General features: G+C 39.1%; 1 protein-coding gene and 1 long non-coding RNA gene across 8 annotated transcripts in view; one reads left to right on the top strand and one right to left on the bottom strand.

Moving 5' to 3' along the window:
* The window catches only part of LOC115209298 (kielin/chordin-like protein), a 195844-nt gene that overhangs the window by 19743 nt on the left and 149596 nt on the right, over nucleotides 1-26505 (bottom strand). For 5 of the 7 annotated variants that reach the window (XR_004998144.1, XM_029777635.2, XM_036500854.1 and 2 more), the window contains 10 exons: nucleotides 24204-24377; nucleotides 19854-19947; nucleotides 18002-18087; nucleotides 16997-17161; nucleotides 16488-16581; nucleotides 16201-16374; nucleotides 10699-10781; nucleotides 6938-7046; nucleotides 6420-6502; nucleotides 1892-1994 (listed from right to left, as the gene is read on the bottom strand). Coding sequence is in view for 5 of the 7 variants with exons in the window: in XM_029777635.2 (XP_029633495.1) it covers nucleotides 1892-1994; nucleotides 6420-6502; nucleotides 6938-7046; nucleotides 10699-10781; nucleotides 16201-16374; nucleotides 16488-16581; nucleotides 16997-17161; nucleotides 18002-18087; nucleotides 19854-19947; nucleotides 24204-24377 (1165 nt within the window). In the remaining 2 variants the exon portion in view is untranslated. Of the gene's footprint in view, nucleotides 1-1891; nucleotides 1995-6419; nucleotides 6503-6937; nucleotides 7047-10698; nucleotides 10782-16200; nucleotides 16375-16487; nucleotides 16582-16996; nucleotides 17162-18001; nucleotides 18088-19853; nucleotides 19959-24203; nucleotides 24378-26505 lie in introns of those variants that run through there. The other 2 variants (XM_036500855.1, XR_004998145.1) reach the window with 2 other exon arrangements.
* Nucleotides 8435-25940, top strand: LOC118762401. Its single transcript, XR_004998146.1, has 3 exons — nucleotides 8435-8520; nucleotides 21956-21958; nucleotides 25930-25940. It is a non-coding gene; the product is annotated as an uncharacterized LOC118762401 (long non-coding RNA).

The raw sequence follows: 26505 nt of genomic DNA, 5'->3' as shown, positions 1-26505 counted from the left end.
GTAAGACAATATTTACCCATGGTTGGACATGTTGTTATGAAAGAGTGGAAACAAAAGACACTGCTGTAATGAGCATCCCTGTTATACAATGTCAAGGCAACGAGATACTAATACACACCAGGTTTCTTCCATTTTCTGTTTATCAAATTCATTCATAAGATTTTGGTCAGCTCAGGATTATAGTAAAAAACATTATCCAAAATACCAATGGACTAAACTTAGAATCATGTAGTTCATCATCATCATCATCATCATCATTTAGCATCCATAGTCCATGCTTGGACAGTGTGACCAGGGCTGGCAAGCTGGAAGGCTGCACCAGACTCCAGTGTGATTTGGTATACTTTCTATAGCTGGATGGCCTTCCTAACACCAACCACTCTGAGACTGTAATGGGTGCTTTTATGTGCCACTGGCACGGATGCCGTTTGCGCAACTGCAATTTTTCTTCGCTTGATGGATCTTCTTTTCAAGTAAGACATAACACCAAAGGTCTCAGTCATTGCCACCGTGAAGCCCAACACTCGAAAAGAGCTTTCCACGTGCCTCTGTGAGGTCCAATGCTCGTAAAGTGCTTTTTATGTGCCATTTGCACGACAGTAGCATCAGCCACAACTACAATTTCACTTGGCTTGTCAGGTCTTCTTCTCAAGTGCAGCATATTGCCAAAGGTCTTGGTAGCTGGTAAGCAAAGTTCACAGCAACATCTGCACCCATACAATATAACAACAACACTTGTTTCGAATTTTAACACAAGGCCAGCAACGTTTTAGGAAGTAAGGGAGTCGATTATATGATCTGCAGTTCTAGACTGGTACTTTGTTTTATCAATCGTGAAAGGATGAAAGGTAAAGTTGACCTCAGCAGAATTTCAATTCAGAAGGTAACAAGTGCAAATGAAGGCTGCTAATTTAATAATTCTGCCAGCACACCACTTTAATGATCCATACTATAATTAAGAAAGCTGCTAATTAATTCTGTTTCCAACTAAGGATTTTACTCAGAAACTAGGATGCATCCTGTTGCTTAAATGATATGGGAGCATCACCTGAGACCGGGGTGACAGCTTGTGTTGGTTAGCACATGCTTCATGGTCACAGCAGATAAGGAAGTATTTTATGGAGATGGGAACTAACCAGAAAAACTACTTGGAAGGTTGCTTGGGACAACCTAAGCAGTTACTGACAAATGGTAGATGCAGTGATGTGTTGCAAGGGTGTCCCCTGACCTGATCTAACTAATTAGTTTGGAGTATGTAACATTTACTAAAAAAAAGCAATTAATACAGTCAACAAAGATCTTAGAAATTCTAACTTTAATATATCTTAATCAAAATGTGGTTTTCAAGATTCCTTTATTATTGAAGATTTCAACTCCTACATGCTTCAATCAAAAAATAATTTTTATTCATTGTGATATTTTTTAATGTCTTACATTTGTATCTGTTTTCTTGCAACAGTTTCTCTCTCTCTCTCTCTCTTGTTCACTCTCTTTCTCTCTCTCTTTTTAGAGATACTTTGAGGATATGTATGAATATTTTTATACTATAGCTATTTATCATATGAAAATTACTTAGAAATTTTCCCTTCCAAGTTTTACATATATTTATCATCATCATCATCATTTAGCGTCCGCTTTCCATGCTAGCATGGGTTGGACGGTTCAACTGGGGTCTGTGAAGCCAGATACATCACAGTCGCTTTGTGACACACACAAGCAGAAAACCACCTGAAGGGCAGTGTTTCTGTTAGTTTTAGTAAGAAAACAATTTCTAGATATTTGGCAATATATTGAAAGCAAAAAATCATAAAACAAAGAAATCAATAGAAAACATGTTTAGTTTATGTCAATTTGTGAGATCTAAAAACAGAAGAAAAGAAAAGGGACCAACCAGGACAGATGGCACAGCAGGTTCCTTCAACTCGCTTTTGAAGAGAAAGTGGACATGTTGGCACTGGACAGATATCCGTGAAACAAACCCAACTCAGGGATTCCTGAAAATAACAGAATACAAATGTATGCATGTGTCTGTAAGTGTGATATTTTAGGGTTTAGAATAATAATTCCAAAATCAATTACAATTACAATGCAAGCATGGATGTGTGGTAAGATGTTCGTCTCCCAACCAACTGGTTCTATGTTCAATTCTAGTGAATGACACCTTCAGTAGGTGTCTTCCACTATAGGCTAGGCCCAACCAAAGGTTTGTGAGTGGATTTTGTAAATGGAAACTGAAAGAAGCCCATCATCATCATTTAACGTCCGTTTTCCATGCTGGCATGGGTTGGATGGTTTGACTGGGGACTGGCAAAGCAGGAGGCTGCACCAGGCTCCAATCTGATATGGCAATGTTTCTACAGCTGGATGCCCTTCTTAATACCAACCACTCTGAGAATGTAGTGGGTGCTTTATACGTGCGACCAACACAGGAGCCAGTCAGGCGGCACTGGCATTGGCCACGATTGGATGGTGCTTTTTACATGCTGCCGGCACAGGAGCCAGTCAGGGCGGGAAAAGGCTGGCATTGACCATGTTCAGATGGTGCTTTTTACATTGCAAAGGCACGGGTAGCCAGTCAGGTGGCGCTGACATTGGCCACAATTACAATTTCCATTTTTGATTGTGATTTGAATTTTGATTTTACTTGACTCAGTAGCTCTCCTCAAGCATAGCATGTCACCTGACGATTAAAAGGTACTTTTTAAATGGACTGGTTATGCGACACTGGTGTAGGCTACAGCTGGGATATCACTTTACTTACCGGGTCTTCCCAATCACAGTATATCTCCAGAGGTCTCTATCTTTTGTCACTGCCTCTGTGAGGCCCATCATTCAAAGGTCATGCTTCACCACCTCATCCCATGTCTTCCTGGGTCTCCCTCTACCACATGTTACTTCCATTGTTAGGGGGTGACACTTCTTCACACAGATCTCCTCATCCATACACAGCACAGTCGTCTCTTTTGCACACCACATCTGATGCTTCTTATGTCCATCATTTCTGTCAGTGCACTTACACTCTGAGTGAGTGGCCCTTTATCACCAGTAGGAGTAGAATCTTTCTGAACTTTGCCCAGGCTATTCTTATTCTGGTGGCAATGCTCTCCGAGCATCCACCCACCACTACAGACTTGGTCACGTTGGTAGCAGAAGCTATCAACTACTTTTAGTTTCTCCCACTGGCATGTGATGGAATCCATTTTCTGAGCATCTGCGGTGTTTATTGCCCCTGTGCATCTGCTGCACACAAAGGCTTTCATCCCGATTAACCTTCCTTTGATGTTGCTGCATCTCTTATGCATCCATAGCTTACACTGGGTACATCTTATGGAGTTTCTACCAACACCCTTTCTACAGATCGAGCAGGGCCACTGACCTGAAGGGGTTTGTGATGTGTTCGCCTTCTACTAGGACTTTGGTTTTTTGCAACATCATGTATGTATGTACATAATCCAAAATCTGTGTGTGTGTTTGTCCTCAACCATCGCTTGACAGCCAGTGTTAGTGTGTTTATGTCCCCATAATGCAACGTCTCAGCAAAAGAGATTGATAGAATAAGTACCAGGTTTCAAAAAAACAAAATGTAAGTACTGAAATCAATTCCAAGGCAGTGCCCCAGCATGGCCACAGTCTAATGATTGAAACAAGTAAAAGGTAATTAAACATGAAGTCTAACAGATGATGCTTGAAATAAAAGACAGAAAGATGAAATCTAAAGTAAAGAGAGAGAATCTTTGTTAATTAACCATTTTTGTTTTATGTTTTAGTAACGGGTGAAGGCGGCAGCCATGATCTGTTACAGGATTCCAATGACAGGTGGAAGGGAAGATGGTAACCTTAAACTGGAAATGTAGCCCCCAAATGCTCACAACAATGCAAACTCTGCTAAGGGTTCCTATGGTGCAGGTGGGTGACTGGTTAAGTCAACCACCCAGGAAGACTTTTGAACTCAAAAAACAAATAGCTGGAACAATCTACCATTTTGGATCAGTATTTTAATGACCACAAAATGCTAAAAGGCAAATTTGACTTAAAGCTGAGTTCCATGACACATTCAGATATCATTAAATCTCTATTCTTTAATACTTTATTTATTTCTTAGAATTTCTAAGAATTTTCATGATCTCTATTAAACTTCTGATACTAATCTGTCTACAACTGCTGCCTGGTTCTATGGCACAAACTTCCAACTTTTAAGAGATTTGAATTAAAATCTTCCATCAAAATTTCTTGTTCATTTATATTCCAAACACCAGTTTATTAATGACTAAATTCTTCTTTATTTTCAAAAATGAAATGAAATAAAAGCAATGTACTTCAGAGAAATTGTTTTGTATATCGTATATGTCTATGATGTGAATTCCCAATGATTGGAATTAAAACCTTCCTTCAAAATTTATGTCCCAAAGACCAGCTTAACACTTTCGTTACGGTATTCATTTTGAGACGCTCTGTGTTTCTTTCAGTTAATTTTAAATATAACAAAGAATTTAGAAAATAACTTAGTTATCATTCACCTAGTGTTAGGAACATAAATTGTGACTAAGGTTTGGTGGCAGATTTTCATTCAAAACTTATGAAAACAAGACATTTGTATTACAGAGCCAGAGCCAGTTTCAGAAAAGGTTGATAATGACAAATCTACTTTTCCATACAACCATAGGTCAGACTCTTAATGCTGTAAGAAGACACAATGATCATAGTTTTTAATATATGCTTTAGCATTTCTCTAAATCAGCCATTCATTTTTATGGTAAAAATATATATACTGACAGCCAGATTTAGCCAAACTATTGATCCTTTGAGTAGTCACTACTGACAAGCCAACAACTGATAGGCAAAACCAGTCCATTCAGTTCTATATTTAAGAGATGAGAAATTATGTACATTATTTACATCTGACGGATATTTGTTCCCATCTTGTTTGTTGTTAACACAGTTTGGCTAATATATCCTCCAGCCTTCATCAGGTGTCTTGGGGAAATTTTGAACCTGGGTTCTCATTCCTAAGGTATTTTTCGATCATCATCATCATCATTTAACGTCCGCTTTCCATGCTAGCATGGGTTGGACGGTTCAACTGGGGTCTGGGGAGCCCGAAGGCTGCACCAGGCCAGTCAGATCTGGCAGTGTTTCTACAGCTGGATGCCCTTCCTAACGCCAACCACTCTGAGAGTGTAGTGGGTGATTTTATGTGCCACCGACACAGGTGCCAGACGAGGCTGGCGAACAGCCACGCTCGGATGGTGTTTTAATGTGCCACCGACACAGGTGCCAGACGAGGCTGGCGAACGGCCACGCTCGGATGGTGTTTTTATGTGCCACTGACACAGGTGCCAGACGAGGCTGGCGAACAGCCACGCTCGGATGGTGTTTTTATGTGCCACCGACACAGGTGCCAGATGAGGCTGGCGAACGGCCACGCTCGGATAGTGTTTTTATGTGCCACCGACACAGGTGCCAGACAAGGCTAGCAGACGACCACGCTCGGATGGTGTTTTTTTTTTATGTGCCACCGACACAGGAGCCAGATGAGGCTGGCGATCGGCCACGATCGGATGGTGATTGTTACGTGCCCACAGCATGGAGGCCAGTCGGTGCGGCACTGGCTACGGCCACGTTCGGATGGTTTTCTCGTGTGCCACCGGCACTGGTACCACAAAGATACAAATTCCATTGATGTTCATCTATTTTGATTTTGTTTGATTTTTTGATTTGATTTTCACTTGCCTCAACAGGTCTTCACAAGTGTCACAAGAAGGAAGGTATGCACAGGTGGACTGACTACGTCCCAGGTAGGGGCCACAGGTTATGGCCTGACTAGTCTTGCCGGGTCTTCTCACGCACAGTGCCGGGTCTTCTCGTTGTTATTATTATTATTATTATTATTATTATTATTATTATTATTATTCAGGTCAGTGCCTGGAATTGAACTCGGAATCTTGGGGTTAGTAGCCTGCACTCTTAACCTCTATGCCATATGCCCGTGGGCATATGGCACAATGGTATTATATTGCACCTAGCTGTTTATATTAATTCTTATATATAATTAAGAGTTTCTCTCAGTTTCCTTCTCAAAATACACTCACAAGGCTTTGGTCAGCCAGGGACTATAGTAGAAGATAGTTGCCCAAGGTGCCATGCAGTGAGATTGGATCCCAAATCTTTTGGTTGGGAAGCAAACTTTTTTAGCAACTATAAAATAGACAAAAGGTAAACAAGAAAAATATAAGAAGCTGAGAGATTTATAAAGGAAAACCTTTGAGTAGAATAAACTTGAGAAAATGACTGTTGAAAGATTGAAAATAGCTTTTGACATACTTCTTGAAATGAAAATGATTTCATGCTGAAGAAATTAATCAAAAATTTGATTTCATTTATAAAATACAAAACAATATGTGAGTTCAATTCTCTTTTACCTCGCATTTGCAATGGAGACATAGATCTTCTGGCTTTGGTTGAGTTATTTCACCAACATGTTCTGCAGTACACTGTGTAGAAACTGAAAGAGAGATCAAAATGTGACGGATTACATCAACTCATTAATATTTCTGTTGAAATACGCTGCCTTTGTTAATAATGAAGAATTTCGAAAAATAACCGTCATTATCAGAATAATGTTTGTAATATTAACATGGAATTTTGATGGAAGGTTTTAATTTAGATTATTTTAAAGCAGGAAATTTGTATCATTAGACCGAGAGGGAATTAGGTGGGTTAGTATCTAAAGAGTTGAGGGGAAAAAAAAAAGAAGAAAATCACCAACAATTTTGTAAAACACTGTAGCCAAAAGAAGAACTTGGATACACAAAACCTCAAGAAAATATTTTAGGTTTAATTTCTTTTCTACCTTTTAATGACAATGGTAAGCAATTTCTAAGAAGATAAAGATATTGTATAAGGGAAGAGAAAGTAGTTGGTGTAGATAAACACTTACAGCCAGAACATGTTGGACAGCAAAACCCTGGTTGTGGGTCAACTAACAGAAATTCAGGACACATTGTCATGTCTGGACAGGATAGTCGAGCACATTTCAATTTTCCATTCTGAAATATAATAATATTGATAATATATAAATACACACACACACACACACACACATGTAAAAACATACATATTGTGAAAAGTAGATTGTACAATGTTTGTGCATGAACAGCATTAATAATGGTAGTGAAACATTCCCCCCCCCCCAACACACCACACACACGTAGTACCACCAATTTCCTAACTTAATCTTCCCTCCAAACTCTCATACATTGATCTTTCTACCACTTGCAAAACTGCAATAACTGCAGCTGTAACCAAATGATTTATATATATATATATATATATATATATATATATATATATATATATATATATATATATATATATATATATAGGGAGAATTCACAAAAAAAACAAAAGACAAAGACAGGTGGTGTAGACAACAAACAGATGTATTTGTATAACACTCAGAAAGTGAAAAAGTCTTTAACATTTCAAGCCTACGCTCTTCCACAGAAAGAAACAAGGAGGGAAAATAAAGAATGTGTAGTGGCTAGTGATTTATCATGGCAAATATATATATATATATATGTATTTGTATTATAACCCGTATTCATTCAGGTCTACTTGGGCCACATTTTAAAGATGAAGAATTTTGCCCTAGAGGCCACGCCTTTCAATTGAGCAATCTCAAAGTTGCCATGCAAACTCGCCAGCACTTTTAACATAGGTGTGCAAATTTTCATGTCAATCCGACCACATTTACTAACACTTTTGCCTGCCCAATTGCTTGTGAGACAACGTCCACCCATTTCACAAATATATAGTAGATATATATATCATCATCAAGTGTTTTAATTCCAGGTTTTATCCCAGTTAAAAAGGGTGGCCGGATCAACCTCAATGCCATAGCAACCAAGGAAGGCAGTCCACCCCAAACTTTGGGCTGACTGGTACCCATTCTCCTTTGCTATTATGAGGCTTTTTGGAGCTGGATCTTCTATGGGGAGCATGCCCTTGCTTACCCCCAACCTCAGTTTCTAGTCATGAGTGGTCCCGAGACCAAGGCCTCTACCACGATTTAGGAGAGAAATGTGTCCACATGGATAATAATGGCTCACTTGCAGTTAGTGATTCTGTGAAGAAGGAGGCTTGGAAGTGCCACTATCAAAGGTTGCTAAATGTAGAGAATGCATAGGAGGAGAGCCTACCTAATGTGGACCCAAATTTGGATTTGTGTCAGGGAGAAGTACCACCGATGCTATCTCCCTGGTGAGGCAACTGCAGGAGAAATACTGGGCCAAAAATAAACCTATGTATCTGGGTTTTTTGACATGGAGAAAGCCTTTGACAGGGCCCCCTGTTTCCTTATCTGGTGAGCAATTCGGAAGCTGGGATACATAAGTGCTTAGTGGTAGCTGTGCCAACCATGTACAGGGATGTCGGAAGAAACTCCATAAGGTGCACACCCAGTGCAAGCTATGGACACATAAGAGATGCAGCAGTATCACTGGAAGACTAACAGAAAAAGTAGTTTTTACACGTGGTAGATGTGCAGGGACATTAAACACCAGGAATGTACCAAAAATAGACTCCTTCAAATGTTGAGGGTGGAGCTGTCTTTAGAAGTAGACAGTTTCTGTTACTTAGGAGACCAAGTTAGTAGTGAGGGAGATTGTTCTGAAAGCATAACTGCTAGAATAAGAATAGACTGGGTGAAGTTCAGAGAGCAGCTACCTCTGTTAGCAACAAAGAGCCTCTCCCTCAGAGTGAAAGGCAGACTGTATGATGCCTGTGCACAAACAGCTATGCTACATGGCAATGAGACATGGGCAGTGACAACTGAGGACATGTGAAGGCTTGAAAGAAATGAAGCCAGCATATTCTGATGGGTGGGTAATGTCAGTGTGCATATGTAATAGTGTGACTTGAGAGGAAAACAAGGTATATGAAGCATGAGATGTAGTGTGCAAGAGAGAAGACTGTGCTTGTATGGCCATGTAATGCGTATGAATGAAGACAATTGCATCAAGAAGTGCTAATCTCTAATTGTAGAGGGAACACGTGGAAGAGGCAGACCCAGGAAGAGGTGGGACAAAGTAATGAGAAAGGATCTACAGATGATGGGACTCAGAAAGGGAATGACAAGGGACTGAGACTCCTGGTACTTTGCTGTGCTTGAAAAGACACATCAAGCTAAATGAAAAGCATGGTTGTTCTTGCATACAGGTTCAATCCCTGCGACCCCCTCCAGCTGAGCATCCCTAACTGTGTGGGTTTATGGGTGCTGGTGCCACTTAAAAAAGTACCTGTACCTGCACCACGTAAACACACCCATGCTGGTACTGTGTAAAAGCACCCAGTCCACACTTTGTAAAGGAGCATTAGGAAAGGCATTCGACCACAGAAACCCTACCAAAACAGACGAATGGAAACCTGAGCAGGTCTTCAGCTGGTCAGCTCCGATGAAAACTAGCCAAACTACGCCAGCAGGGAAAATAGATGTATGACGATGACGATGAGTTGCTGAAGCATGGAATAAACTGCCTGCGTCAGTTGTTGACTGCCATGACACTGCATCCTTTAAGGCCCTCATGCTTTCCGAAATCCGCCGAAACTACACCTGATTATATATACACTTTAGATGAGTTGTAGTGCACCTGAGCACTGTACACAATTATTATTATTATTATTATTATTATTATTATATATATATATATATATATATATATATATATATATAAAGATAAAATAGTAGCGATAGCCACCTTCATTACACTGCTGATGTCAGCATACATACATGCATGATGATGAAACAGGAAGAGATTCAATGGGGAGATAGCGTGTGCAGGTAGGGTTAGATGGAGGGGAATGCAACAAGTGTTGAGTATGGGTGGGGGAAGGGGATTGTTGAGAAGTTGGGTTGTAGGGGACAGATTGTGTGTGTGGTGGTGGGGGAGCATGGACATAAGGGACATGCATTTATGGTCTTTATTTCACTTAGGTCGATGGGTCAGTAAATCACTGATTCTTTGGATCCTTCGTCATCTCCTTTGAGATGCTCATTATCTAATTATCGTTTCTCACCACTTCCTCCCATGTCTTCCGGTACCTTCTCCCTCCAGATTTAGATGATGATGATGATGATAATTATGGCTCCTTTCAGTTTCCATTTATAAAATTCACTCATAACATTTTGGTTGACTCAAGATTATATTAGAAAAAGATGCAGAGCTGTGGGGCTGAACCTGAAACCACATGGTTGGGAAACAGACTTCTTAACCACACAGCCATACATTATCTATACTTGCCTATATATCTATCTACATATCATCATCATTGCCAGAGCTGGCAAGCTGGGGAACTGCACCAGACTCCAATCTGATTTGGCATAGATTCTATGGTTGGATGCCCTTCCTAATGCCAACCACTATACACAGAATGTGCTGGGTGCCTTTATGTGACACTACATGGGTGTCTTTATGTGGTGCCACATGAAGACTTGATGAATGGGTGAGTGGAACGACGGATGAATTAAACAGAGGTAGGTATGTAGAGCATGTATGCAATAAAATATTGCAGTGCTGCCATCTAGTGGACAGTGACATAGGGTTTGACAAGAAGGGAGGTTCCATATTATAAATGCTAGCCAAAGAAAACAGCATAGAAGCTAAGGATTTCTTTTGATTATTTGAGAAATCAGAGACTTACCTCACAAATGCAAGGTTCACAGGGGTCGCTATTCAAATTGAACTGGGCTCCTTCTTGGTAAGTAATGCCCTGATGGGTGCAGCCTTAAAAAAAATATATTTTATGAATTTCAAAAGCCATTAATAAGAAATTTTTTTTTCTCAGTCTAAAGCCATATTTCTTCTGTCAGTTGATTTGACTTGTGGTGTTGTAGGGATTTTTAGACAGGAGCAGACAGGAATTGAAACAATATCCAAGTTGACAGGAACAGAACTCAAATACTGCAGCACTGAAATAGATATTCTAGGACATATATGTGTGTGTGTGTGTGTGTGTGCATGTGCGTGCATGTGTGTGTGTGTTTATATGTCATCATCATCATCTTTTAACAACTGATGTCCATGCTGGTATGGGTTGGATGGTTTGACCAGGGTTGGCAAGCCGAGGAGCTGCATCAGTCTGATTTGGCATGGTTTCTACGACAGGATACCCTTTCCAATGCTAACCGCTCCAAGAGTGTAATGGGTACTTTTATGTACAACTGGCATGGGTACCATTTGTGTGACACAAGTATCTGCAACGACTACAATTTCACTTGGCTTCATGGGTCTTCTTCTCAAGCACGGCCATAATGCCAAAGGTCTCAGTCATTTGTCATTGCCACTGTGAGGTTCAACATGCAAAAAGTGCTTTTTACATGCCACAGCACAGGTGTCAGGTGACAAGACACTAGCATCGGGCTCATTGTCTTAATCAGGCCCAATACTCAACAGGTACTTTTTACATGCCAACGGCATTGGCCACATTGCCTCTGTGAAGCCCAACATTTGAATGGTGCTTTTTATGTCCCAGTCACATGCATCTCTTCTTGCTAATCTGAGGAGGAACTCACTGGATACTGGTTATATTCCGGAGAACTTTCAGTTCCAGTCTATTGTCCCAGTTTTCAAAAAGGGAAACAAGTCCCTAGCAGTGAACTAATGGCTAACCTCGCTCACCTCTCATGTCATCAAGGTATTTGAGAGGGTGGTGAGATCACCCATGTTGGTTGGGGTTCAGACTGCCTAACGCAGCTCCTGCATCACCTTGATGACATTTTGAGAGCTTTAGGAGAGGACTCGAATACTGATGTCACCTACCTTGATTTCAGCAACGCCTTTGAAAAACCCTATCCAGCATTGGTGTTACTGGAAAGTTACTACAATGGATCGTGTGTTTCCTGACAGGCAGAACCCAGCATGTGTAGTCGAAGAAGTAAAATCAAACCCAGCCCAAGTCAGTAGTGGTATTCCACAAGGCACTATGTTGGGTCCACTTCTTTTCATCATCTACATCGATGATGTTACTGACATCATCAAGCACAGTAACATAAGAATCTTTGCAGATGATTCCAAGATCCAAAAGGTCATCAATGAAGTGGGTGACCAGACATGCCTTCAGTCAGATTTAGTGGCTGTCATCCAATGGGTGGAAAAGAATAATATGCTGCTGAACGAGGACAAATTTGAGTTGATCTACTTTGGAAGAGAGGATACCCTGAAACTCCAATACTCCCTTCCTTCGGGTGAAACTCACATGGCATTCAATGACATCAGAGACTTGGGAGAAATTGTGGACAACAACATAAGCTGGGCCACTCATATAAACAGCAATGTTGACATGGCCTGCAGAATGTGATCCAGAATTCTCAGAACTTTCCAGTCATGAGATATCCACACCATTATCCTTCTCTTCTCTACTTTTGCTGGACCCCACCTGGAATGCTGTTGTCCACTGTGGTCTCCCTACATGAAACAAAGGTCAATTACAAAAAAGATAGATAGCATGACAGGCCTTGACTATTGGGGTCAACTAGAAAAGCTCAAGCGTTATTCTCTCCAACGCCAGCATGAGCACTACATCATCTGCATGATGTAGAAAATATTCCATCAGCATTGCTCAAATGATATTGGTATCGCCTTTAAGATACACCCAAGACTTGGACTCTGTGCTATCCGCCATAACATAAATCATACCTGCATCACATAACCACAATACAGCACAATTATTTCATCTCAATTGGCCCCACTCTCTTTAACATTACACAAAAACAGAAAGCAGGAATAAACCCCATAAAGTTCAAGAAGTCTTTGGACAGATTCCAACAAAAAATTTCAGATAAACATCCTACACCAGAATATGGCTCCAAAAACAATAACTCACTCCTTGAGTGGGCCATCTTGTCTGATTCCTGATTTGAATGACTTTACCAGGTGGTGTTATTAAGTTAGGCATAGCCTGGGCCAATACTACCCGAAACCTATCAAAGTGTCAAAGTATATATGTATATCATCATCATCATCATCATCGTTTAACGTCCGCTTTCCATGCTAGCATGGGTTGGACGGTTCAACTGGGGTCTGGCAAGCCCGAAGGCTGCACCAGGCCAGTCAGATCTGGCAGTGTTTCTACAGCTGGATGCCCTTCCTAACGCCAACCACTCTGAGAGTGTAGTGAGTGATTTTATGTGCCACCGACACAGGTGCCAGACGAGGCTGGCAGACGGCCACGCTCGTATGGTGTTTTTTATGTGCCACCGACACAGGTGCCAGACGAGGCTGGCAGACAGCCACGCTCGGATGGTGTTTTCTTATGTGCCACCGACACAGGTGCCAGATGAGGCTGGCGAACGGCCACGATCGGATGGTGTTTGTTACGTGCCCACAGCACGGAGGCCAGTCGATGCGGTACTGGCTATGGCCACGTTCGGATGGTTTTCTTGTGTGCCACCAGCACTGGTACCACAAAGATACAAATTCCATTGATGTTCATCTATTTTGATTTGGTTTGATTTGATTTGATTTGATTTTCATTTGATTTGATATATATATATATATTATATATATATACATACGCACACACACATACACACACACACACACACATACATACATACATACATACATACATACATACATATATATATATATATATATATATATATATATATATATATATATATACACACACACACATCATCATCAACATCATTCTTTAACATCCGTTTTCCATGCTACCATGAGTTGGACAGTTTGACTGAGATCTGGAGAGTCAGTGGTTGCATCAGGCTCCAATCTGATCTGGCAATGTTTCTACAGCTTGATGCCCTTCCTAAAACCAACCACTCCAAGGGTGTAGTGGGTGCTTTTTATGAAATGGCTAGAAGAAAGAGGCTGAATAAAAGCGATACAATAATAATAATCATAATGGTGACTTCAATTAACTAAGATGCACAAGTGCATGTGCGTATGTGAAAATGGTGCGTTTGAGTGTGTATGTGTGAATGGGGGCGAGTGCATGAGTATTTTGCCTGTGTGTGTGTGTATAAGTAACTCAGTGCGTATGTAGAGTGATATGCCTTTTATGTACTGGTGTGTATGTGTGTGTGCATTTGGATGTGTGTACATATGTGTGGGGTTATCATGTGCGTGTGCAAAAACATGAGCCTGTGTGTGTGTATGTGTACAAGCAACCTAGAGTATAGGTTGTCTGAAGTGATGTGCGTTTTGTGTATGTGTGTGTGCGTGCATATGGACATGTGTGTGAGTTTAACATGCATGTGGATGTACAAACACTGGTGATCAGCAGTTGATGTGTGCTTGTTCAGGTGGTGTGTGTGCGTGCGTGTGTGTGTGTCTGTGACCATATAGTGTGCATGTGTATGTTTGTGTTTATGCGTGTTGTGTTTGTGTGTGTATATTGCCTGTGTTCAGGCATTTTGTATTTTTTGGAGTGAATGCTGTGTGTTGTGGGGGACTGCATAAGTGTGAGATGGGGTGGGGGTGGCAAGAGATACGGGTTAGGAGGTGGTATAGGAGTGAGATGGTGTGAGTAGGGGTGGGGTTTGTCAGATATTGGTGCGAGTGGGAATGCATGTGAGTGTGTGAGGGTGTGGGAGTGTGCATGGTGTGTGTGCACTGAGTTGAACAGTGTGTAAGGTTGCTCGTATAGTGGTGTGGTGATGCTATTGAAGAGTGTGCATGGGTGAGTGGATAATGGTGTGTATGGAGTGGAAAGGTGTTTCTGAGTTTGTGTATGTGTGTGTGTGATGTGAGTAATGAGTTGAATAGTGTGTATGAGTGTTTGTATAGTAGTGTCATCTGGTGAGGGTACTAAGGTAGGTGGTGTGCTGGTGTGTGAGTGAGGGGGGGCGGTTGAAAGATAAAGGTGTGTGGGAACTTGTGTGGGGTTGGTGTTAGATGAAAAGAGGTGGTGAGTTGGGAACATAAAGGGCAAAGGAATGAAGGGAGAAGATTAGTTCCTGTTCATAGTGAAGGAGGGAGTTTGGGTGGCCTCTATGCAGAGATAATCCGAATACAGACAGATGTTGTTGCAAATGACCAGTGGAGCGAAAGTGGTGTGAGACCAGGGTGTCACTGCCGAGTCTGGTGTCTTGGAGGTGCTCAGCAAACCAGTCAACCAAGCAGCATCCCATCTGACCAATGTACAAGGAAGGACAAAGAGAAAGAGCAGGAGATGCAGTAGATAACATTACTGGAGGTGCAGGTAAAGGTGTTGGTGATGTGATAGGGGAGGTGGTGGGTGCCAGTGAGGATAGCACTGTTGGAGAGGTAGGGGTAGGTGCAACAGCATGGGTGAGAGAAGGGGAAGGAGCCAGGCTGGGAGGCAGGAGTAGGGAAGAAACTGTGAACCAGGAGGTCATGCAAGTTATGGGCTCATTTAAAGGAGGGAAGGAGTATGTGTAAGGTGGCAGGGTCGAATTGGAGTCGAAGGAAGGCTCAGGGAATGGTGCACTGAAGGAGTTGAGTGGAGGAGTGATGAGGAGAAAAGGGAAGCAGGTAAGGGTAGAGCATGTGCAAGGAGAGAGAGTAGAGGCATGGTCAATCGATTGTACCCAAGCAAGGGCAGCGTGGATAAGGGTGAGGGAATATCCAATGTAAGGTGAAGTAGAGAGTTGAGACAGGGTCTCAAAGTCACAGTCATCACTGCAGAACCAGGAGGAATTGAGAGTAGGGGATGGAAGGCTTGGTGTGAGGAGGAGAAATTGAAATAGGAGTGTGAGTCTGTGTTTGTAGTGGATGGAATGTGTGTGTGTGTATAATATATATATATATATATATATATATTATATTACACACACACACACAAAGTGTGATTAGCTGTAAGAAATTTTATGCCCTTTCACATCAATGTTAAGGGAGGGTGGTGTGACTGCCTCCCTGAATCCCAACCTGCTATGGGTCTGGTGAATTCCTCTATATAGGGAGATGAAATCAGGGCATTCAATTCAATATTCCATCATATTGCTTCAATAATTACATCATTTATCAATTATACGTTCACAGTATAATTACATAAGTATGAAAACTTATTAGAAATTTTAAGAGGAAAAACTTTTAGAAGTTGCCTATTTTGTGCCTTCTAGTTGGTATTGAACGTAAACAATTTTAACAACACAAAACTGAACGATTTCTGCACAGCTCCTACAGACAAGAATTAAGCTGAGAATACTTATTGCCTTACTTGGACACACAGGACAGCATTGATCTGGTTCTTCAACGTAATTGGAACATGGCACGATACACTGGAGTTCCAAGCATGTAACGGAACCATCATGGCAGATACAAGAGGTGCAGGGGTCGTCATCTGAGAACCACATTGCTCCATTCTTGTAAGAACGGTCTTTATAAGTACATTCTGCAAAACAAATATGATAACAGTAATTTCAGGAAATAGATATCATTCAACTTGCTTTTAGGGGTTAACAGGTGGCTTCAGAGAACAGTTTTGAAAAAGAAATGTGTCTTTACCTTGACACTGAGCACAACATTGTCCTGGTAATCTTTCCGCCAAGGGACAATTAAGTGGAGGGCAGCTTTCTTTAATACAAATCACATTACCATCCTGAAATTGTAGCATTTAGAAATTGAAAACTGAGAATCGCAAATTAAAATTTCAAAAGTTTCTATTTCTTCTTTTTCAACAGTTCTTCCATTTATGTTCTTGCAAAATGGAACTACTTTAGCCCAGATTTTCTTCAGTTCTATCGACAACCATTTCCAAGAGTTTGAAGAATGTGGAACCAATGAGAGAGAGAGTGTGTGTGTGTGTGTGTATTCTAAACTGTTACAATGTCAGTATTTTCAACTGAAGTAAAACAATAGGGTAAGAGTAAAATTATTGTCCCATATGAAACTATGTAAGTTATTCCCTAACCCTGCTAGAAACTCCTGAACTTACAAAAGACTGAGCAGAGAACCATTGTATTAATAACAGTGAAATAAATAACACTTTGAAAATATTTCCAAATAAAACATACCCTGCATGTACATGTCTGGCATGCATCTTTCTTAAAGCTGTGGCCATTGGATATGGAGTTGCCTTCATAGACACAGTCATAACACACATCACAACATTTATCAGTGGAAGGATGAGTGCAGGTCACAGGATTGCACTGTAGTGAGGAACAGTTGACATGGCCAGCCTAAAAGACAAGACATAGAATTATAATGAAGCCAAGAGAAAGTTACGTTGCCTTTTATATTAGAAAAACAATGTTGTGAAAAGTTAAAAGTAATTTATTAAAGTTAATTTGTAATGTAAAAAAAGGAACAGCAACTACAGGTGAAAAAAGAAACAGCAGCTACAGGTGAAAAAAGAAACAGCAGCTACAGGTGAAAACTACTTACAACAAATCTCATCATCATTTTAATGTTTACTTTTCTATGCCTGTATGGATAAGACAGAATTCATTGAAACAGGTTGGTTTTTGGCCAAATGCACTTACTGTCCCCAACCTTCGCCTGTTTCCAAGTAAGGTAATATTTGCCCATGGCTGGACATGTTTTCATGGAACATTAGAAATGAAGGACATCAGTCTATGATGGTGATACTCATTTATGAATGTCACACAATGCCAAGAGAAGGAGACACTAATGTACTCACACACAAATATACAACAGGCTTCAATCAGTTTCGGTCTACCAAATCCACTTACAAAGCTTTGGTTGGCTTTATCTACTAAAAGATACTTGCCCAAGATCCCACACTGTGGGATTAAACCCAAAACTATGCGGATGGGAAACAAACTTCTTTACTACACAACCACGTCTGTGTCTAGAATCCATGATACAAAAAATTCACACAACAGTAAAATAGATTTGAATCCTTTTGCAACTGAATAGAAAAGGATTATATTAAAGAAAAGCTTTTATACTTAATAGTTTTTGTTTTTTTATTTTCATAATTTAAGAAAAACTAAGAAAACATCTCATCCTATTTATGGACCATAATAAAGAAATTAAATATGTTTTAAGTTACTAACAAGACAGGCACATTCTCTACACTGGTCTGAAGCATCAGCAAAGTTTTCACCATTTTCATAAACTTGTCCATTATATTCACAAGCATCTAGAAGATAACATTTTAAAAATATGTAATGAGCAAAGACGCAAGCATTTATATTATTAGTCAATACTATTTTTACATGTATGTCTTTTCATTAGAATAGAAAAATCAAGTCTGTGAAGGCATACGAACAGCCATGACTGGAAAATATGTTAGTGTAATATATACAAAAGGCATTATGCGATTTTTCATTGATGTAAACATAAAACCTAACTTCCAGATTTATGGAAAAGGTGAAATGTGTGACATGAAGCCTTTCTCAAAATTATTAACGATGTAAGTTACACAAAATAAGTGAACTTTGAAGCAGTTGCCATTCTAAAGTATATTGCCAAGAGAGAACTTTCATTCCCATTTGACAGGAAAACACCCACAGTTGTTTAATCACTAATCAATTTACATTTATTTATAATCATACCTTTACTATTTTGCTGTTCTTCACCCGTTCCTTTTCTGCACTGTCAGTCATTTCCTACTCTCCCCAAACTCCCCATCAACTTATAAGTATCATTGATAACCTTCACTACACCCACTACACCCTTGATCCTACCAAATTTTTACAGCTGTCACCTACTCTTCCCCACTTATCATCCCTCAACACTAGGTCTTAATTATATTTATCCTTTATGTGCAAAAGGTTAAGTACTGAATCCACTCACAAGACATTGGATGGTCTAGGACTATAGAAGACACTTGCCCAAAGTGTCACACAATAGAACTGAACCCAAAACAATATGGTTGCAAATCAAGCCCCTTAACCACACAGCCATGTTGTATCATCCTAGAAATCTAAGTAGATAATGAGGAACTCCAAAAAATCTCAAATTCAGATCCTTCTAGTTACACAACATCTTCCTTTATACCACTTGTTTTTGTTTTCTCTTATGATTTACCCAGTTACAGAAAAATATCTCATTTCACTTACATGTAAAACTACTCCAACACTAAATATACACATCTAAGTTTGCAGATTTACCATCATCAGTTAACATCTATTTTCCATGCTTGCACAACTGAATTACATAAATGATAGCATGGAGAACATAGACACGTAACATGGCTGTAAAATGGCACATTCGACATTCGTGTTCAGCAAACGGTGAGGCATTGGAGATTCAGCTTTGTTGTTGAAATGATTACTTCTCATTACTTTATATATTTATAGATTGTGATTTAGCTTACCTACAAAAAAAAGTTCCAACCAGTTATTCTTCACCTTATTATTTATCTTAATTTCTAAGAAATCATTATCATCATGATTCCAACACCCATTTCCCCACGCTTGCATGCGTAAGATGGAATTTATTGAGGCAAATGGCTGGATGTCCTTCCTGTCACCAACTCTCACCTGCTTTCAAGCAAGGTCATATTTCTCCATTGCCAGAGATGTTTTCACAGAAAACTGGAAATTATTGACACTGCTTTTATGACAATGACACTCGTTTACAACTAATAAGTAATGTCAAGACGAGGTGGCACACACACACGCACACATTTATAAACACACACATACATACACACACACATATACATACACAATGGGCTTTTTTTTCAGCTTCTGTGTAGCAAATCCATTCACAAGGCTTTGGTCTATAGTAGCTCTAGAAGATACTGTCTCCAGGTATCACACAGTGGGGCTAAATCTGAAACAATGTGGTTGGGAAGCAAACTTCTTAACCATACAACAATATAATAAATGATAACCTTATTTTAAAGAAATGGAAACCTTTAAATCAGTTTGTGTCATATCTATTAAAACTACTTCTTACCTGGGCAAGCAGGGCAACACTGTCCAGCCACTCTTATTGGGTTATCACAGTCCGGCTGGGCACATGACATCCTGTGGCAACTAACATTGCCATCCTGCAATGCAACTAATAAGTTTGTTAGTAAAATGTTTAGAATAGTTGTCTACACATTTGCTTCTAACTAATTGAGTTAGCTTGTGTAGCAGATCATTTCGCTCGTACACACACCCTCTCTCTCTCTCTCACACACACACAAACCAGGCTTCTAGCTGCCAAAATAAATAATGTTATGTAATAACATTGAGAGGTCACAGCTTTGGTACCATGGACAGAATGTTGAAGGGAAAAAGTCATGAGATGGATTCTTCAAGCTGACCCAACTGGCAGGAGATGTAGGGTTAGACTAAGAATGAGATGATTGGATTGGGTGATATCCATAGCATCCATTGGTCATGCCTAGTAATCCAGCCACAAAATGGTTGCTTCTAATAGGACCGTATGGAGGAGGGGCCAAGACAATCTTCCCATGGACAGTGGGTGGAGAAAATGGATGGATATGTATCCAAATTAAGACAAGCCAAGAAGAGGATTGGACATAATTCTCTCTACTTGTGAACGAAAAGGATCAAATGACAAAAGACATTTAACATAATCTCAACAGATAGAAACAGTCATAAGGGGGAGTGGGGACAGGTACGATTCTTTTTTTTTATTCCTTTTACTTGTTTCAATCATTTGACTGCAGCCATGCTGGAGCATCGCCTTTAGTCGAACAAATCAACCCCAGGACTTATTCTTTGTAAGCCTAGTATGTATTCTATTAGTCTCTTTTACTAAACCACTAAGTTATGGGGACATAAACACACCAACATCGGTTGTGAAATGATGGTGGGGGACAAACAGACATGCAAATACATACATATACACACACACATACATACACACACACACACACTCACATATATATATATATATATATATATATGTGAGTGTGTGTGTGTGAGAGACAGGCTCAAAGTGAAGTAAAATATGAGAAGAGATAAAAAGAATTGCATCAAGAAATGATGTCAGATCATTCATAAATAGAACTGATAACATAGCTTGGTACAATTTGTTGCCCAATCCGGTCATCAACGACCCTCCCCCCCATCAGACAAACATGGTTTGTCTGGTGGGGGGGGAAGGGTTGTTAGAAACCAAACAAGACAAAAACAGGATTTGTCAAAAGTTGGATGAACCCTACAGAGGGAAATAGCTAGCTGTACGATTTGGATTTAGAAATTCCAGGTTAGTGTCCAGCATGTTGTACGGCTAGTGGGGGGGGGGAAAGCATAGTTTGGCTTTTGTATGTCTCCAGGAAAAAGCACTAATGTATCCACAGTTAGACTGGGTGGGCAGTTTGGGCTTGGCATATTTGAAGATAATGGGAGTAGGAGAACTCAGAGCATAAACCCTCACTGCCTGTCAGTGGCTGTAAAGAAGCAAAGGATAAAAGAGTCAACACCAACAGTAAATTAGGTTGCAGATTGTGAAGGAAAAGTGGTAATCATGTCTGAGAATTCTAACTTTGAGCCATTAAAATGAGAATACTCCTTCATCGTAGACAAATGTGTGGGGGGAGAGGATTGTTACCATTATGACAAGAATACTTTTTTATCAAATCAAAAATTTACTGCGCAGATACAGAGCTTATATCAATACACCTCTGAGCCATTTTGATGCCAAACCACCTGAGACTGCCCATGGTTTTATGAGACAAACTTCTTGCTTTTAAAGTGACTTAAATTTAAATTTAAACCAGCCATCAAAATGTCATGTTAGTTTATTTTCCAAACACTAGTTTCATAAATAACAAAGATATCAAAGAGTTAATTCTTTTGTTCCAAATATCAGCTTCATAAGGACAAAACTATTTTACTAAATTCTTTATTATTTTCAAAATTAATTCAAACTAAATTCAACCTCATCCACTTTGTTAAAGAGACTGCATTTCAACAACCATACACTCTTCCCTCAGGCAAAACCCTTGTGGTATCCAACACTGCTAGAGACCTGGGTGTTACTGCTGACAACAAAATAAGCTGCAGTGCTCACATAAACAGCAAAGGTGACATAGCTCGCAGGGCGTGCTCCTGGATCCTCAGGACTTTCTGGTCTAGAGACGCCCTTATCATTATTCTACTTTTCTCTACTTTTGCTCACCCTCACCGTGAATACTGTTGTCCGCTGTGGTCCTCTCACAAGGTACAAAATATTATGAGAATTGAAGCTCCCCATAGATCAATCACAAAAAACATAGATGACATGACAAGCCTTGATTATTGGGATCAACTCAAAAAGCTCAGGCTTTACTCTATCCAGTGCTGCTACTTGTGTTATATCATCAGTGTGATGTGGAAAATATTCCATCAACATTGCCCAAATGATATAGGTATCATCTTTAAAATTCATCCGAGGCTTGGCCCCCATGCCATCCATCCTCCACAGAAATCAGGTTTGTGTTGTATCACAACACTACAACAGAACTAGTTCACCTCAACTGGCCCGGCTCTCTTCAACATCGTGCCAGCCTACATAAAGAAGCATTCAAACAGTCCCTCCAATAAATACCAGACAAACTACCCACACCTGGATATATTTATATAAATTTGTTGCTCTATACAACAACTGCACTGGTTATGTCACATGATGTAGGTGGATGCCATGTAAAAACACCCATGTGGTGACACGTAAAAACACCCATGTAGTAACAGACAAAAGCATCCATGTGGTGCCATGTAAAAGTGTCCATGCGGCACCATGTAAAAGCATCCAGCACACTTTGTAAAGTGGTTGGCATTAGGAAGGGCATCCAGCCATAGAAACCATGCCAAATCAGACTGGAATCTGGTGCAGCCCCTTGGCTTGCCAGCTCTGGTTACACCAGCCAACCCATGCCAGCATGGACAACGGACGTTAAATGATGATGATGATGATTATATATACATATATATATATATATATATATATATATTTAGTGGATATAATTATACTATTCTGATCAATCATGTCTGATGATTATTAGATCAGGCTTTCCACTTGCACAAGTCAGATCGTACATAAATCCATCTAGTAATTTAACTTGCCAGAAACATGGCCCAAATTTATATTCCCAATTGTAGACATGGTGTTTGAATCCTGCAGGGGATATTACAACCTTCTGCTATCGTTTCCTTCTATATTGAATATATTTTTGTTGGTGTGTATACTGATGTACACCAACAGATTAAGTACCTTCCCCACTTTATGCTTAAGGGGTAAAACTTATTTAGGAAGGATCAATAGAATAATAAGTATCAGAGTGAAATAAGTATTAAGGGGTTGGGTGATCAACTAAAACCTTTAAAGGTGGTGCCTTAGCATTGACACAGTCCAATGTCTGAGACCAATGAAAAAAAGAAAAGAACATCGGAATTTCTAAAACTAAAGTAAAATGTGTACAAAAGGAAGATAAGTGCAGAAACATAAGGAACAGAAAGTTCGTTGAAGCTAACTTAATTGCAAAACTTTACGCAAGGCTTAACGTTTGAAATGAAGTTCTGGAGAGAATACAGAAATGCAATTAACTCTGATGATTCCAATTTAGAACAGTTGGAGGTTAGCTTATGATCCCCATCAATAGAGAAGAAACATTTCTCTTATATAAAAAGAGTATTGTAATTTGCTTGAAGCATTGCAATGTGTAAGTAGTATATTTTAAAGAAGACCTTTAAGTAATGCAGATTTAGAAGTTAGGCAAAATATGTCAATAAATAAAAACAAAGAGATGATATTGTATTAACATACATAGATTGTTTAATGCTTCTATAATATTTTGGGAAGCATTACCCTTATCAAATATAAGAAAAAGATAATCCAAGAGTTTGGAGAAAAGTGTTGTTAATGGCAGGTCATTCTGAGTGAATATATGAGAAACGAAAAGAATAATAGATTCTTTGTTTTTTCATGTGTGTAACTCTGCAACAAGTCAATGAGATGCAGGACTATAAGTCAATGAATGAGAGTTCACATCCAGACAGCTCCTAATGACCTTCGTTACAGATAATAATTGTTTGCTGTTATAATCAACAAGAAAGATTTTGGAGAAGGGAACAGGTAAGCACTCCAGTGTAACCCTTTTTAAATCACTATAATTTATTATTGGAATTCCAGTGGAATAAAGGATATTAATTATATTTAAAATAAATGAAAAACATGATTTGTATATTCTTTTTTTCAGGATTCATAAATGTTTGAAATGAAAGTAATTTATTTCAAAAGAAATATAGTAACAAATTGGTTAAATAAGAAAAAATAAAACAAAACAATATTGAAAGGTTAAAATGTACCAACCTCACATAAACACTCTCCACACATATCTTGAGGATCAGTAAAATTACTAAGATTCAGCCATTCCTGACCTCCATACATGCAGTTAAAGCACTCCGGACAACAGTCACGGATCACAGGATTGGTGCAAGTGCTCAGTTGAGGGCAGGATTTTGAGTGGCATTCAAAAGAACCATTCTGTTTAGAAACACATGTTGGCATAGTGCAGTGCAAAAGATTGAGAGAAAAAAACACAAAACATGGCAACAGACATCTTGGAATAGAGAAAAGGGGAAAAAAACAAAGACAATTGTTGTGGCATAAAAACATAGAAACTCAGAGAGAAGAAGAAGAAGAAATATGTATTGCTGCAAATGTCATTGTGATAACTGCATACGGAAATGTGCATGACAAAATGAACAACATTAATTAGTTTTTGCAGAGACACAAAACCCTTTGTGTGCAATTCATGCCTATGTTTTAAATGGATCAGGAATGTATGTGCAGCAACATTTGTTGAGTGAAGTGTGTAATGACATGATGTGTGCTGTAACATGTGTCATGTGGTGAATGGTAGTGACATGTGTTGTAATATGTGTGTGTGTGTGTGTGTGTGTGTGTGTGGAGTGAAGTATTTGTAATAGCATAATGAGGAGTGGTGTGAGTGTGTGGAGACATATGTGCAGCAAAAGGACAAAGCAGAAGAGAGGGAAGAAAGGAAGAAGATGAGCAACATATTTATGTTATGGATGTATGGTGACAAATTTTGACAGAAGCACAGTTCAAACTAAAAATTGTTTTTATATAAATTTAAAATGATAAATATCACCCAAGTAACTTTTCCTAATTCTTTATTTCTCTATCATAAATATGTGTAAAGCATATTATATGGGTTAAAGTTTTGGTTTTAGATTTTTTGGTAGCAGAAAGTAATTCTTCCAAGTCAACCATTCTGGTTCAATTCCATATAGATGTACACTGTCAGGTAACAAACATTAATTAAAAAAACAAAACTATCACAGCTGGCCGTGTTGATAAGGTAGTAAAATACAAAGAAAAAGTTCATTTTCCACCTTTGTACATGGTCAGGACATAGGTTTAGTTCATCTGGCACAGTAGGTAGGGTTCACCACTGCCAGGAGCAAAATGCTTTTGTTAGCTCACAATGATGAGTTCAGGTCCTATTATGAGACCTGAAGATACCATCAAGGAACTGCACCAGTGATCAGCCTTAGACTCAAGTCTAGATTTTTTGTATATTAAATCTGGGTTTTGGTTCTTATTCTGATTGTCACTTGAATCTGATAGGTGGCCAGCAAAAATTTATTTTACATTAAAACTCATTTGTGCAGGCACCCAGCACCAGATTCATATTGAGATCTACAGCAAAGATCTGTGTACGACAGTAACAAAACTGAAACCCCAAGCATTGGTTCACTGACAAAACTCTTTAGCATTTCGAAGATAATGTTTGAGCTTCAAGTGTAAGGAGAAATAGCAATATAAACAATTTTCAATGCAAGCATTTAAAGGAAACTCTAAAATATTTAGGAATTGTACTTCTACAGCAGTGATTTGAGCTGAGACCATATGTTGAAACTAAACCAATTACATCATGAAACACACAAATTAGTTATTCATAAATATATAAAAACCTGTTGACTTCATTTAATCATTCAGTGATTAGGTTGCAGATTGTATGACAAAAAGATGTGACACTAAATAATAAATGATGAAGTGAAGTTAACAGTTTTTGTGTGGTTTTGAATGGCTGACATATTTAAATAAACCCATAAATTGAACATGTTTAAATAAACCCATAACCCAAACAGCAGCATTGGGTCTAAATGTAAATAGAATTGAAATCAATCAATTAAAAGTTACACTGCTAATAATGATTAATAAAATTATCAATCCAAATACACCATTTCTTATCCAAAATTCTGAATTTTTTTCACAGTGGTCATCTGCACACCAAAGCTCACGTTTGGCACCAACTTTACTGAATGTTTTTCTGAGAAATAAAAGTACACTAATAATTTTATGGTCAGTTTTTATCCCACATCATTTACCAGGTTATTTCAATACAAATAAACAATGATGTATCATTTAAAGTCTTTATTTATTCTCACTCAGTGTGAATATTCATAATGCAAATAAACAATATCACGTGATACTTTCACTGAGCTTTGTTTATGTACCTTTGCTAGGCAGGCCATATGTACATGTCCTTAGTCTTTTGTGCAGTTTTACATTATCCTAAACAAACCAGTGATATTTTCCTCATAATTACAGTAAGTTGGTAAAAACCATTTAATTGCCCTAC

This window comes from Octopus sinensis, linkage group LG3 (genome assembly GCF_006345805.1).
Source record: "Octopus sinensis linkage group LG3, ASM634580v1, whole genome shotgun sequence".
NCBI lineage: Eukaryota > Metazoa > Mollusca > Cephalopoda > Octopoda > Octopodidae > Octopus > Octopus sinensis.
This window is presented reverse-complemented; position numbering and strand designations above follow the sequence as displayed.